This window comes from Cherax quadricarinatus, unplaced genomic scaffold, assembly GCF_038502225.1.
Source record: "Cherax quadricarinatus isolate ZL_2023a unplaced genomic scaffold, ASM3850222v1 Contig58, whole genome shotgun sequence".
In the NCBI taxonomy this organism is placed as follows: domain Eukaryota; kingdom Metazoa; phylum Arthropoda; class Malacostraca; order Decapoda; family Parastacidae; genus Cherax; species Cherax quadricarinatus.
The window spans coordinates 300,234-314,662 of record NW_027195084.1 but is presented as its reverse complement, the minus strand read 5'-3'; the positions used below and the strand labels follow the sequence as shown (position 1 = coordinate 314,662).

The following is a 14,429-nucleotide window of genomic DNA, read 5'->3' as shown; positions in this document are numbered from 1 at the left end:
TTCGGTGCTGTTTCTGGAAAATAAGTGACCATGGGCCCCAAGAAAGCTTCTAGTGCCAACCCTGTGGTAAAAAGGGTGAGAATTAGTATGGAAATTAAGAAAGATTTTGAAGGGTTTGGGGCTAACCCTGAGAAGCCTATGCCAGTTGTGGAATCCATTGTGCCTACTTCAAAAATTAAGGAAATGTGTGCACAGTGGGTTGAACTGCAAACCTTTATGGATGAAAATCACCCTGACACAGCTGTTGCAAGCCGTGCTGGTGACTATTTCAATGACAATGTTATGGCCCATTTTAGGAAAGTCTTGAAGGAACGGGAGGTACAGAGCTCTATGGACAGATTTGTTGTGCGACAGAGGTCCAGTGACTCTCAAGCTGGTCCTAGTGGCATTAAAAGAAGAAGGGAAGTAACCCCAGAAAAGGACTTGCTACCTCAAGTCCTAATGGAAGGGGATTCCCCTTCTAAACAGTAAGAAGATAATGCTCTCCCCTCCTCCCATCCCATCAATCATCACCAGATCTTCAATAAAAGTAAGTGTCATGTAATTGTGCATGCCTTTTTCAGTTTGTGTGTACTAAAATTAACATTTTTTTGTGGTAAAAAATTTTTTTTTTCATACTTTTGGGTGTCTTGCACGGATTAATTTTATTTCCATTATTTCTTATGGGGAAAATTAATTCGCATAGCGAACATTTCGCATAACGACCAGCCCTCTTGCACGGATTAAGTTCGCTATGCGGGGGTCCACTGTATATATATATATATATATATATATATATATATATATATATACAGTGGACCCCCGGTTAACGAACTTTTTTCACTCCAGAAGTATGTTCAGGTGCCAGTACTGAACGAATTTTTTCCCATAAGGAATATTGTGAAGTAGATTAGTCCATTTCAGACCCCCAAACATACACGTACAAACGCACTTACATAAATACACTTACATAATTGGTCGCATTTGGAGGTGATCGTTAAGCGGGGGTCCACTGTATATATATATATATATATATATATATATATATATATATATACACACACACACACACACACATACATACAGTGGACCCTCGGTTATTGGCCGTTCTGGTTATTAGCCAATTCGGATTTCAGCCGCTTTTTTGGTCAAAATTCTATCCCTTTTTTGGCCATCATTTCGGAGATTGTCTGTATTAGACGTGTCCACCCGCCGCTCTGCCACGTTCATGAGTCAGTCTGGTCGTGTCTCTAGGAAACTTCTGCTCATTCATCCAAACATTTCGCTATAAGCCACTGTTTTTTGTGGTTATTGATTGAGTGCGACTGTGAAATAAGCAACCATGGGCCCAAAGAAAGTTCCTTTGGTAAAGAATGTGAGAAACATGATGGAATTTAAGAAATTGTAGCAGAGTATGAGAGTGGTGTTCGAGTGCTCAAACTTGCCGGGATGTACGCGAAAACAAATCAACAGTCACTTCCATCCTGGAAAAGAAAGTAGAAATCAAGGAAGGTAATGTTGTGAAAGGTATAAACGTGCTAACCAAACAAAGATCACCAATAATCAAAGATGTTGAGAAGTTGTTGTTGGTGTGGATCAACAAAAAACAGTTAGCGGGAGATAGTGTTTTGGAGGCGATAATTTGGGAAAAGACGAGGCAGTTGGATGCGGATCTTGCAAAGAAAATGCCTGGAACGAGTGCTGCTGTTAGTGAATTTAAGGCCAGCAGAGGCTGGTTCGACAAATTCAAGAAGCGAAGTAGCATACACAGTGTGATAAGGCATGGCAAGGCTGCAAATTCAGACAAATATGGAGCCGAAGAATTCATTGATGAATTCAAGGAGTACATAGAGGCTGAAGGATTCCTCCTCCAACAAGTCTTCAATTGTGACAAAACAGGCCTCTTTTGGAAGAAAGTGCCAAAGAGGACCTGTATCACACAGGACACAAGCCTATGAAGGATAGGCTAACTCTTTTGTTCTATGGTAATGCTAGAGGGGATTTCAAAGTGAAGCCTTTAATGGTGTATCACTCTGATAATCCCTGAGTGTTCAAGAAAAACAACGTCATCAAAAGTAAATTGTGTGTGATGTGGAAGGCTAACAATAAGGCATGAGTCACGAGGCAAATTTTGATTGAGTGGGTCAGTTAGGTGTTTGGTCCGAGTGTGAAGAAATACCTCCTGGAAAATCAATTGACACTCCAGTGCCTCCTGGTACTGGACACTGCTCCTGCTCATCCTCCAGACTTGGAAGACCAATTGTTGGAAGAATTTAGTTTCATTACAGTGAAGTTCTTGCCCCCTAATACCACTCCTCTCATCCAGCCCATGGACCAGCAGGTCATTTCAAACTTCAAAAAACTTTACACCAAAGCAGTGTTTCAAAGGTGCTTAGATGTGACCTCAGACACTGACTTGACCCTAAGAGAGTTCTGGAGGAATCACTTCAATATCCTCAATTGCATAAGCCTTGGGAGGGAGTGACTTCCAGGACGATGACCTCTTCTTGGAGAAAATTGTGGCCAGATTGTGTCCAAGAGAAGGATTTTGAAGGGTTTGAGGCTGACCCTGTCGACCCTACACCTGTTGTGGAATCTGTTGTGTCTTTTGGAAAGTCGATGGGGTTAGATGTGAGTGGTGAGGATGTGGAAGAGTTGGTGGAGGACCACAGGGAAGAGCTAACCACTGAAGAGCTGCAACACCTTCAACTGGAACAGCACAGACCACAGCTGAGGAAATTGTTTCAGAGGAGGAGGAAGAGAGATGGAAGAAGGTGTCTTCTTCAGTGATTAAGGACATTTGTGCAAAGTGGAGTGAGTTGCAAAGTTTTGTGGAGAAATATCACCCTAACAAACCTGTTGCAAGCCATGTCTGCAACATGTTCAGTGACAAAAACCTTGTCCCACTTCAGGCAAATCTTAAAGAACTGCCAGAAACAGAGCTCTCTGGGCAGTTTTCTTTTGTTCAACAGGTGTGCAGTGACTCTCAAGTTGGTGCTAGTGCCAGTAGAAGACAAAGAAGGAAAGTAACCCCAGAGAGGACTTTGATACCTAAAGTCTTTATGAAGGGGGATTCCCCTTCTGAACAGTAATCAGTGCTGCCACTCTCCTCCTCTCTGTCTTACATAAACAGTAATCAGTGCTGCCACTCTCCTCCTCTCTGTCTTACATAAACAGTAATCAGTGCTGCCACTCTCCTCCTCTCTGTCTTACATAATCAGTGCTGCCACTCTCCTCCTCTCTGTCTTACATAAACAGTAATCAGTGGTGCCACTCTCCTCCTCTCTGTCTTACATAAACAGTAATCAGTGGTGCCACTCTCCTCCTCTCTGTCTTACATAAACAGTAATCAGTGGTGCCACTCTCCTCCTCTCTGTCTTACATAAACAGTAATCAGTGGTGCCACTCTCCTCCTCTCTGTCTTACATAAACAGTAATCAGTGGTGCCACTCTCCTCCTCTCTGTCTTACATAAACAGTAATCAGTGGTGCCACTCTCCTCCTCTCTGTCTTACATAAACAGTAATCAGTGGTGCCACTCTCCTCCTCTCTGTCTTACATAAACAGTAATCAGTGCTGCCACTCTCCTCCTCTCTGTCTTACACAACAAAAGTCTTCAGTGAAGGTTTGTAATAGTGATTTAAATGTTCATTTATTTATTTTATTTAGTTATTGTTTTGTGTATGTAAAACTATAATTAATCTTTAAAAAATGTATTTTTTGTTAATATTTTTGGGTGTCTGGAACGGATTAATTGTACTTACATTAATTCTTATGGGATATATTACTTCGTTTTTTTTGCCTTTTCGGATTTAAGCCGACCTTCTAGAATGGATTACAGCTGAAATCCGGGGGTTCCACTGTACATATTTGTTTTTTGGTTCTGCAAACTTAATTCCCATAATTCTCAACAGGATGGAAATTTTTGGCTGCTTTTACTGATAAATCTGAGACGCTGAATCGAAGATGTGTGGCGAGAGGTGCCGCGTTCTATGTTCACAATGGCGCCTCTGGATCAGACCACTGGTCTTCGTTCTATACGGTGGCATTATTTTAGGCTTCGTTCCCTATCTCATATACACACTGGTACGTGTCTGATACATGTATGTACCTTGTTACCCTTCCACTTAATGTTTATTGTTAAAGGTAAACGTTTTATTTCCTTGCAGTGTTTACAACGTGTGATTACAATTTTGATTTGCTAAGTGCAAAGAAAGCCAGCTGTAATTATGTACATATAAATCCAAATGTACACCTGTTAATCCTTTTGGGGCCTAGTTCCTAGGTCTTTTGTGTATCCATACGCTCTTGTGCTACCGTCCACAGGATGGATATGGTGTGCACAAAAAACTAGCCACTTCAGTGGTAAAATCTAAAAAAGTCCACTATAATGCCGGGGCATTTCAAGTCATCCGTTAAGCTTTGACTTTATAGGTACAGTAAACCCTCTGTGTAATGGACTAATAGGGGTTGTTCGAGTTTCTGGTTTATCAGAATAATGCTAAATATTGATAAAATAAGCACTTAGGTACTCTGCTGTAAAGGTAATGTAATACAAGACCAGAGCTGGATTAAGATTTTGTAGGCTCCTGGGCTACAGTACTGTGAGGGCCCCTGGGTTACACTACTTTCAGGCCCCTGGGCTACAGTACTGTCAGCCCCCTGGGATACAGCACAGTGAGGGGCCCCTGGGCTACTCTACTGTCAGGACCCTGGGCTACACTACTGTCAGGCCCCTGGGCTACAGTACTGTCAAGACCCTGGCCTACACTGTCAGGCCCCTGGGCTACAGTACTGTCAAGACCCTGGCCTACACTGTCAGGCCCCTGGGCTACAGTACTGTGAGTACTCTGGGCTACAGTACTGTGAGGACCCTGGGCTACTCTACTGTCAGAACCCTGGCTACAGTATTGTGAGGGGCCTCCAGTGATATTTTCCAGGGGCTGCAGCCCTTGGAAGCCCTCCAGCTGGCAGAGGCCCATGGACTACAACCTCTGGAGGCCCTCCAGCTGGAGGAGGCCCCTGGGTTACAACTTCTGGAAGCCCTCCAGCCGGGGAAGGCCTCTGGGCTACAGCCCCTGGAAGCCCTCCAGCTGGAGGAGGCCCCAGGGCTACAGCCCCTGGAAGCCCTCCAGCTGGAGGAGGTCCCTGAGCTGCAACCCCTGGAAGCCCTCCAGCTGGAGGAGGTCCCTGAGCTACAGCCCCTGGTACCTCTGGATTATTTTGTCAAAGATTATTATCCTTGTTTCATTTTCTTGTATTTAATGGCAATTAAGTAAAACCTGGATGTATAATGTGTGCTTCCTCTTTATTAAATAAAGTATTTATAAATATACATCTTTATTATATCATGGTATGTATTATTTAATGTATATTTATTTAACCCTTAAACTGTACAAGTGTAGATCTACGTTCACTCACGTAGCGCTCCGAACGTAGATCTACGTTCACTCACGTAGCGCTCCGAACGTAGATCTATATTTTATTGTACATGCCTTCAAATGTAAAATAAAACGTAGATCTACGTTCGGAGTGCTACACGAGTGAACGTAGATCTACATTCGGAGCGCTACATGAGTGAACGTAGATCTACGTTCGGAGTGCTTCACGAGTGAACATAGATCTACGTTCGGAGTGCTTCACGAGTGAACGTAGATCTACGTTCAGAGTGCTACACGAGTGAATGTAGATCTACATTCAGAGCGCTACACGAGTGAACGTAGATCTACGTTCGGAGTGAACGTAGATCTACGTTTGGATAGTTTAAGGGTTAATATTGTAATCGCTGCAAAGGTATAAAGATATGTAGAGGTGTATTTATCACTGACAGATTTTACAAGGGATTGATGGGTTCACTATCGCCTGGTTGATTGGCGGCATCTTCGTCTTCATGGCCATCCCGATAACACTGTGGGAAATTGTTCAACATCTCATCAACTATACTAAACCCAAATTACAGAAACACATTATCAGGTCTGTTATATATTACACTTATATTTTATTTTTATAAGTGAATTATCTCTGTGGGGAAGTGTAGAAGACTCCTTCCTTTGTAAGTCGTGTGTGTTGTAAGAGCCGTGTGTGTTGTAAGAGTCATGTGTGTTGTAAGAGCCGTGTGTGTTGTAAGAGTCGTGTGTGTTGTAAGAGCCATGTGTGTTGTAAGAGCCGTGTGTGTTGTAAGAGTCGTGTGTGTTGTAAGAGCCGTGTGTGTTGTAAGAGTCGTGTGTGTTGTAAGAGCCGTGTGTGTTGTAAGAGCCGTGTGTGTTGTAAGAGCAGTGTGTGTTGTAAGAGCCGTGTGTGTTGTAAGAGTCGTGTGTGTTGTAAGAGTCGTGTGTGTTGTAAGAGTCGTGTGTGTTGTAAGAGTCGTGTGTGTTGTAAGAGCCGTGTGTGTTGTAAGAGTCGTGTGTGTTGTAAGAGCCGTGTGTGTTGTAAGAGCCGTGTGTGTTGTAAGAGTCGTGTGTGTTGTAAGAGCCGTGTGTGTTGTAAGAGTCGTGTGTGTTGTAAGAGCCGTGTGTGTTGTAAGAGCCGTGTGTGTTGTAAGAGCAGTGTGTGTTGTAAGAGCCGTGTGTGTTGTAAGAGTCGTGTGTGTTGTAAGAGGCGTGTGTGTTGTAAGAGCCGTGTGTGTTGTAAGAGCCGTGTGTGTTGTAAGAGCCGTGTGTGTTGTAAGAGCCGTGTGTGTTGTAAGAGTCGTGTGTGTTGTAAGAGTCGTGTGTGTTGTAAGAGTCGTGTGTGTTGTAAGAGTCGTGTGTGTTGTAAGAGCCGTGTGTGTTGTAAGAGCTGTGTGTGTTGTAAGAGTCGTGTGTGTTGTAAGAGCTGTGTGTGTTGTAAGAGCCATGTGTGTTGTAAGAGCTGTGTGTGTTGTAAGAGTCGTGTGTGTTGTAAGAGCTGTGTGTGTTGTAAGAGCCATGTGTGTTGTAAGAGCTGTGTGTGTTGTAAGAGTCGTGTGTGTTGTAAGAGCCGTGTGTGTTGTAAGAGTCGTGTGTGTTGTAAGAGTCGTGTGTGTTGTAAGAGCCATGTGTGTTGTAAGAGCCATGTGTGTTGTAAGAGCATTGTGTGTTGTAAGAGCTATGTGTGTTGTAAGAGCCATGTGTGTTGTAAAAGCCATGTGTGTTGTAAGAGCATTGTGTGTTGTAAGAGCATTGTGTGTTGTAAGAGCTATGTGTGTTGTAAAAGCCATGTGTGTTGTAAGAGCCATGTGTGTTGTAAGAGCCATGTGTGTTGTAAGAGCCGTGTGTGTTGTAAGAGCCGTGTGTGTTGTAAGAGCCATGTGTGTTGTAAGAGCCATGTGTGTTGTAAGAGCCATGTGTGTTGTAAGAGCCATGTGTGTTGTAAGAGCCATGTGTGTTGTAAGAGCCGTGTGTGTTGTAAGAGCCATGTGTGTTGTAAGAGCCATGTGTGTTGTAAGAGCCATGTGTGTTGTAAGAGCCGTGTGTGTTGTAAGAGCCATGTGTGTTGTAAGAGCCATGTGTGTTGTAAGAGCCATGTGTGTTGTAAGAGCCGTGTGTGTTGTAAGAGCCGTGTGTGTTGTAAGAGCCGTGTGTGTTGTAAGAGCCGTGTGTGTTGTAAGAGCCGTGTGTGTTGTAAGAGCCTTGTGTGTTGTAAGAGCCATGTGTGTTGTAAGAGCCATGTGTGTTGTAAGAGCCGTGTGTGTTGTAAGAGCCGTGTGTGTTGTAAGAGCCGTGTGTGTTGTAAGAGCCATGTGTGTTGTAAGAGCCATGTGTGTTGTAAGAGCCATGTGTGTTGTAAGAGCCATGTGTGTTGTAAGAGCCATGTGTGTTGTAAGAGCCGTGTGTGTTGTAAGAGCCATGTGTGTTGTAAGAGCCATGTGTGTTGTAAGAGCCATGTGTGTTGTAAGAGCCGTGTGTGTTGTAAGAGCCATGTGTGTTGTAAGAGCCATGTGTGTTGTAAGAGCCATGTGTGTTGTAAGAGCCGTGTGTGTTGTAAGAGCCGTGTGTGTTGTAAGAGCCGTGTGTGTTGTAAGAGCCGTGTGTGTTGTAAGAGCCATGTGTGTTGTAAGAGCCGTGTGTGTTGTAAGAGCCGTGTGTGTTGTAAGAGCATTGTGTGTTGTAAGAGCCGTGTGTGTTGTAAGAGCCGTGTGTGTTGTAAGAGCCGTGTGTGTTGTAAGAGCCGTGTGTGTTGTAAGAGCCGTGTGTGTTGTAAGAGCCGTGTGTGTTGTAAGAGCCATGTGTGTTGTAAGAGCCATGTGTGTTGTAAGAGCCATGTGTGTTGTAAGAGCCGTGTGTGTTGTAAGAGCCGTGTGTGTTGTAAGAGCCGTGTGTGTTGTAAGAGCCGTGTGTGTTGTAAGAGCCATGTGTGTTGTAAGAGCCGTGTGTGTTGTAAGAGCCGTGTGTGTTGTAAGAGCCGTGTGTGTTGTAAGAGCCGTGTGTGTTGTAAGAGCCTTGTGTGTTGTAAGAGCCATGTGTGTTGTAAGAGCCGTGTGTGTTGTAAGAGCCGTGTGTGTTGTAAGAGCCGTGTGTGTTGTAAGAGCCGTGTGTGTTGTAAGAGCCATGTGTGTTGTAAGAGCCATGTGTGTTGTAAGAGCCATGTGTGTTGTAAGAGCCATGTGTGTTGTAAGAGCCATGTGTGTTGTAAGAGCCGTGTGTGTTGTAAGAGCCATGTGTGTTGTAAGAGCCATGTGTGTTGTAAGAGCCATGTGTGTTGTAAGAGCCGTGTGTGTTGTAAGAGCCATGTGTGTTGTAAGAGCCATGTGTGTTGTAAGAGCCATGTGTGTTGTAAGAGCCGTGTGTGTTGTAAGAGCCGTGTGTGTTGTAAGAGCCGTGTGTGTTGTAAGAGCCGTGTGTGTTGTAAGAGCCGTGTGTGTTGTAAGAGCCGTGTGTGTTGTAAGAGCCGTGTGTGTTGTAAGAGCATTGTGTGTTGTAAGAGCCGTGTGTGTTGTAAGAGCCGTGTGTGTTGTAAGAGCCATGTGTGTTGTAAGAGCCATGTGTGTTGTAAGAGCCGTGTGTGTTGTAAGAGCCGTGTGTGTTGTAAGAGCCGTGTGTGTTGTAAGAGCCGTGTGTGTTGTAAGAGCCATGTGTGTTGTAAGAGCCATGTGTGTTGTAAGAGCCATGTGTGTTGTAAGAGCCATGTGTGTTGTAAGAGCCATGTGTGTTGTAAGAGCCGTGTGTGTTGTAAGAGCCGTGTGTGTTGTAAGAGCCATGTGTGTTGTAAGAGCCGTGTGTGTTGTAAGAGCCATGTGTGTTGTAAGAGCCGTGTGTGTTGTAAGAGCCATGTGTGTTGTAAGAGCCATGTGTGTTGTAAGAGCCATGTGTGTTGTAAGAGCCGTGTGTGTTGTAAGAGCCATGTGTGTTGTAAGAGCCGTGTGTGTTGTAAGAGCCATGTGTGTTGTAAGAGCCATGTGTGTTGTAAGAGGCATGTGTGTTGTAAGAGCCGTGTGTGTTGTAAGAGCCGTGTGTGTTGTAAGAGCCGTGTGTGTTGTAAGAGCCGTGTGTGTTGTAAGAGCCATGTGTGTTGTAAGAGCCATGTGTGTTGTAAGAGCCATGTGTGTTGTAAGAGCCATGTGTGTTGTAAGAGCCATGTGTGTTGTAAGAGCCGTGTGTGTTGTAAGAGCCGTGTGTGTTGTAAGAGCCATGTGTGTTGTAAGAGCCGTGTGTGTTGTAAGAGCCATGTGTGTTGTAAGAGCCATGTGTGTTGTAAGAGCCGTGTGTGTTGTAAGAGCCGTGTGTGTTGTAAGAGCCGTGTGTGTTGTAAGAGCCATGTGTGTTGTAAGAGCCATGTGTGTTGTAAGAGCCATGTGTGTTGTAAGAGCCGTGTGTGTTGTAAGAGCCGTGTGTGTTGTAAGAGCCGTGTGTGTTGTAAGAGCCGTGTGTGTTGTAAGAGCCGTGTGTGTTGTAAGAGCCGTGTGTGTTGTAAGAGCCGTGTGTGTTGTAAGAGCCGTGTGTGTTGTAAGAGCCGTGTGTGTTGTAAGAGCCATGTGTGTTGTAAGAGCCGTGTGTGTTGTAAGAGCCGTGTGTGTTGTAAGAGCCGTGTGTGTTGTAAGAGCCGTGTGTGTTGTAAGAGCCGTGTGTGTTGTAAGAGCCGTGTGTGTTGTAAGAGCCGTGTGTGTTGTAAGAGCCGTGTGTGTTGTAAGAGCCATGTGTGTTGTAAGAGCCATGTGTGTTGTAAGAGCCGTGTGTGTTGTAAGAGCCATGTGTGTTGTAAGAGCCGTGTGTGTTGTAAGAGCCGTGTGTGTTGTAAGAGCCGTGTGTGTTGTAAGAGCCATGTGTGTTGTAAGAGCCGTGTGTGTTGTAAGAGCCATGTGTGTTGTAAGAGCCGTGTGTGTTGTAAGAGCCATGTGTGTTGTAAGAGCCATGTGTGTTGTAAGAGCCGTGTGTGTTGTAAGAGCCGTGTGTGTTGTAAGAGCCGTGTGTGTTGTAAGAGCCGTGTGTGTTGTAAGAGCCATGTGTGTTGTAAGAGCCGTGTGTGTTGTAAGAGCCGTGTGTGTTGTAAGAGCCGTGTGTGTTGTAAGAGCCGTGTGTGTTGTAAGAGCCGTGTGTGTTGTAAGAGGCGACTAAAGTGCCGGCAGCTAGGTGCTAGTAACACCTTCTCCTGTATGAATTACTAGACGTAAAAAAAAAATTGCCTTTTTTGGGTCACTGCCTCGGTGGGAGACGGTCGATGTGTTAAAAAATAAAGTGAAGGTGTGAAGCACAGTGTCTGTACTCTGAAGAATGTATGGGGATATTTGCTGTTTTGAAGTGTAGTATCAGCATACCTCCGGCAAGACAGTGATGGACTGAATAATGATGAAAGCGTTTTTTCATTTTTGGGTCACCCACCTCGGTGGGAAGCGGTCGATGTGTTACAGAAAATAATTGAATTAATCATAATGAGAGGTCCTGAGAGGGAGCTGTGATAAACATCTCATTATCTTCTTCAATGATAATGATAATAATAATAATAATGATAATAATAATAATAATGATAATAATAATAACAGAATAAATATAAATTTGAAAGTAAAAATTCTAACTAAACATTTTTCTTAAAAATGCAGAATAAATTTTATTATTTTCACTAGTTAATGTTTTTCCTCGTGTGACTTTCTAGGTGGATGTCTCGATGTTAGTGCAGGGCTCTTGATCCAGGGAAGTGAAGATATCCTCTCTTTTCTTGGATTAAATGTGATTACCATCCCTTCCCCAGGTGTTGTGTTACCCCCCACAGGTTGAGCGCTTCCCAGTGATGTCAGTTTCCCTGATGATGATGATGTCATGACACAACTCTTGTTGCAGTCTTACCTTCATATATTAGTTACTTAATTACTGCTAACTGAACCTAAGCAGCAGGTGTAAGAAAGTCAACTAGGTACCTATTTACTGCTAGGTGAACCTAAGCAGCAGATGTAAGAAAGTCAGCTAGGTACCTATTTACTGCTAGGTGAACCTAAGCAGCAGGTGTAAGTAAGTCAACTAGGTACCTATTTACTGCTAGGTGAACCTAAGCAGCAGATGTAAGAAAGTCAGCTAGGTACCTATTTACTGCTAGGTGAACATTATACATACTGTGCTGTGTCTGGCAGCTCAGTAGCATGAACATTTTAGGCTTACAAACAAAGGCCCAGTTTCGAGCCTTATATATTTAATATGTTTTCCCTCAAGGGAGGTTCCTTGATGATGGTGAGGGGCTCTTGATCTAGGGAATTGGATCTATGCTCTGGTTCCCTGAATTGAGCCTGAATACTTTCCATCCCCCCCCCCCACATGTGCTGTATAATCCTACGGGTTTAGCGCTCCCCCGTGCTTATAATAATAATTTAATATAGTATATTGTTTGTTTCAGAGTCCTGTGGATGGTTCCTGTGTACGCTCTCAATGCTGTAAGTTATTCTCTTAGTTACAAGTTGATACTAATGCCCTCTAGCTGGCAAAGAAATATACAGTGCTACCTTGAGTTACGAACTTAATTTGTTACAGACGGCTGTTCGAGCGCCAATACCTAACGAATTTGTTCCCATAAGGAATAATGCAAGTTAGATTAATCTGTTTCTGACCCCCAAAAATACACGTACAGAAGCACTTACAAAAATACACTTACGTAATTGTTCAAGTTCGGAGGTATTCGTACCCCAAGGTTCCACTCTACCATAAAAGTGAGTTTTTTCTTGTATACTAATTAGTGTGAATAACTGATTTATAAACCAACATGATAAATGAGGAAAGATTTTGTTGATAAATGAGGAAAATTTTGTTGATAAATGAGGAAAGATTTTGCCAGCCAGTGACTTCCTCAGTCCGATGTGATTATCAAATGGTATACAATACCGACAAGTTGGTAGATAAGACACATAGGCAACATTTAGGCAACTTTATTCGGAATAAAGTTGCCTAAATGTTGCCTATGTGTCTTATCTACCAACTTCCTCAGTCCATTACAATTGATGGACGGAACACTTCGACTCCAGGTGAAGGACTGATTCCCTCAAACTCCTCATCTTCCACTGTTCTTCCTTATATTGGACTGAAGAAGCTGCTGGCTGGTGAAATGTTACCATAATAAATATTCCCAGATGTTGCGTAAGTGAGTCATTTATCAACTTGTTAGTTTTCTAAAATATTTATATCACCTTAGACAGGAAATGTCAGAGGATATTATGATCCATCCTGGATCAGGTTGTGAGTAATGATCCATCCTGGACCAGGTTGTGAGTAATGATCCATCCTGGATCAGGTTGTGAGTAATGATCCATCCTGGATCAGGTTGTGAGTAATGATCCATCCTGGATCAGGTTGTGAGTAATGATCCATCCTGGACCAGGTTGTAAGTAATGATCCATCCTGGACCAGGTTGTGAGTAATGATCCATCCTGGACCAGGTTGTGAGTAATGATCCATCCTGGACCAGGTTGTGAGTAATGATCCATCCTGGACCAGGTTGTGAGTAATGATCCATCCTGGACCAGGTGAGTAATGATCCATCCTGGACCAGGTTGTGAGTAATGATCCATCCTGGACCAGGTTGTGAATAATGATCCATCCTGGACCAGGTTGTGAGTAATGATCCATCCTGGACCAGGTTGTGAGTAATGATCCATCCTGGACCAGGTTGTGAGTAATGATCCATCCTGGACCAGGTTGTGAGTAATGATCCATCCTGGACCAGGTTGTGAGTAATGATCCATCCTGGACCAGGTTGTGAGTAATGATCCATCCTGGACCAGGTTGTGAGTAATGATCCATCCTGGACCAGGTTGTGAGTAATGATCCATCCTGGACCAGGTTGTGAGTAATGATCCATCCTGGACCAGGTTGTGAGTAATGATCCATCCTGGACCAGGTTGTGAGTAATGATCCATCCTGGACCAGGTTGTGAGTAATGATCCATCCTGGATCAGGTTGTGAGTAATGATCCATCCTGGACCAGGTTGTGAGTAATGATCCATCCTGGACCAGGTTGTGAGTAATGATCCATCCTGGACCAGGTTGTGAGTAATGATCCATCCTGGACCAGGTTGTGAGTAATGATCCATCCTGGACCAGGTTGTGAGTAATGATCCATCCTGGACCAGGTTGTGAGTAATGATCCATCCTGGACCAGGTTGTGAGTAATGATCCATCCTGGACCAGGTTGTGAGTAATGATCCATCCTGGACCAGGTTGTGAGTAATGATCCATCCTGGACCAGGTTGTGAGTAATGATCCATCCTGGACCAGGTTGTGAGTAATGATCCATCCTGGACCAGGTTGTGAGTAATGATCCATCCTGGACCAGGTTGTGAGTAATGATCCATCCTGGACCAGGTTGTGAGTAATGATCCATCCTGGACCAGGTTGTGAGTAATGATCCATCCTGGACCAGGTTGTGAGTAATGATCCATCCTGGACCAGGTTGTGAGTAATGATCCATCCTGGACCAGGTTGTGAGTAATGATCCATCCTGGACCAGGTTGTGAGTAATGATCCATCCTGGACCAGGTTGTGAGTAATGATCCATCCTGGACCAGGTTGTGAGTAATGATCCATCCTGGACCAGGTTGTGAGTAATGATCCATCCTGGACCAGGTTGTGAGTAATGATCCATCCTGGACCAGGTTGTGAGTAATGATCCATCCTGGATCAGGTTGTGAGTAATGATCCATCCTGGACCAGGTTGTTTACCTGGAGTTTACCTGGAGAGAGTTTCGGGGGTCAATGCCCCCGCGGCCCGGTCTGTGACCAGGCCTCCTGGTGGATCAGAGCCTGATCAACCAGGCTGTTGCTGCTGGCTGCACACAAACCAACGTACGAGCCACAGCCCGGCTGATCAGGAACTGACTTTAGGTGTTTGTCCAGTGCCAGCTTGAAGACTGCCAGGGGTCTGTTGGTAATCCCCCTTATGTATGCTGGGAGGCAGTTGAACAGTCTCAGGCCCCTGACACTTATTGTATGGTCTCTTAACGTGCTAGTGACACCCCTGCTTTTCATTGGGGGGATGGTGCATCGTCTGCCAAGTCTTTTGCTTTCGTAGTGAGTGATT

General features: G+C 44.3%; 1 protein-coding gene across 5 annotated transcripts in view; it reads left to right on the top strand.

The window, feature by feature from the left end:
• The window catches only part of LOC128701013 (transmembrane protein 184C), a 67,646-nt gene that overhangs the window by 12,432 nt on the left and 40,785 nt on the right, over positions 1-14,429 (top strand). For all 5 annotated transcript variants that reach the window (XR_011391039.1, XR_011391038.1, XR_011391041.1 and 2 more), the window contains exons 2-4: positions 3,893-4,064; positions 5,809-5,951; positions 11,757-11,793. Coding sequence is in view for 1 of the 5 variants with exons in the window: in XM_070079964.1 (XP_069936065.1) it covers positions 3,945-4,064; positions 5,809-5,951; positions 11,757-11,793 (300 nt within the window). In the remaining 4 variants the exon portion in view is untranslated. The remainder of the gene's footprint in view (positions 1-3,892; positions 4,065-5,808; positions 5,952-11,756; positions 11,794-14,429) is intronic.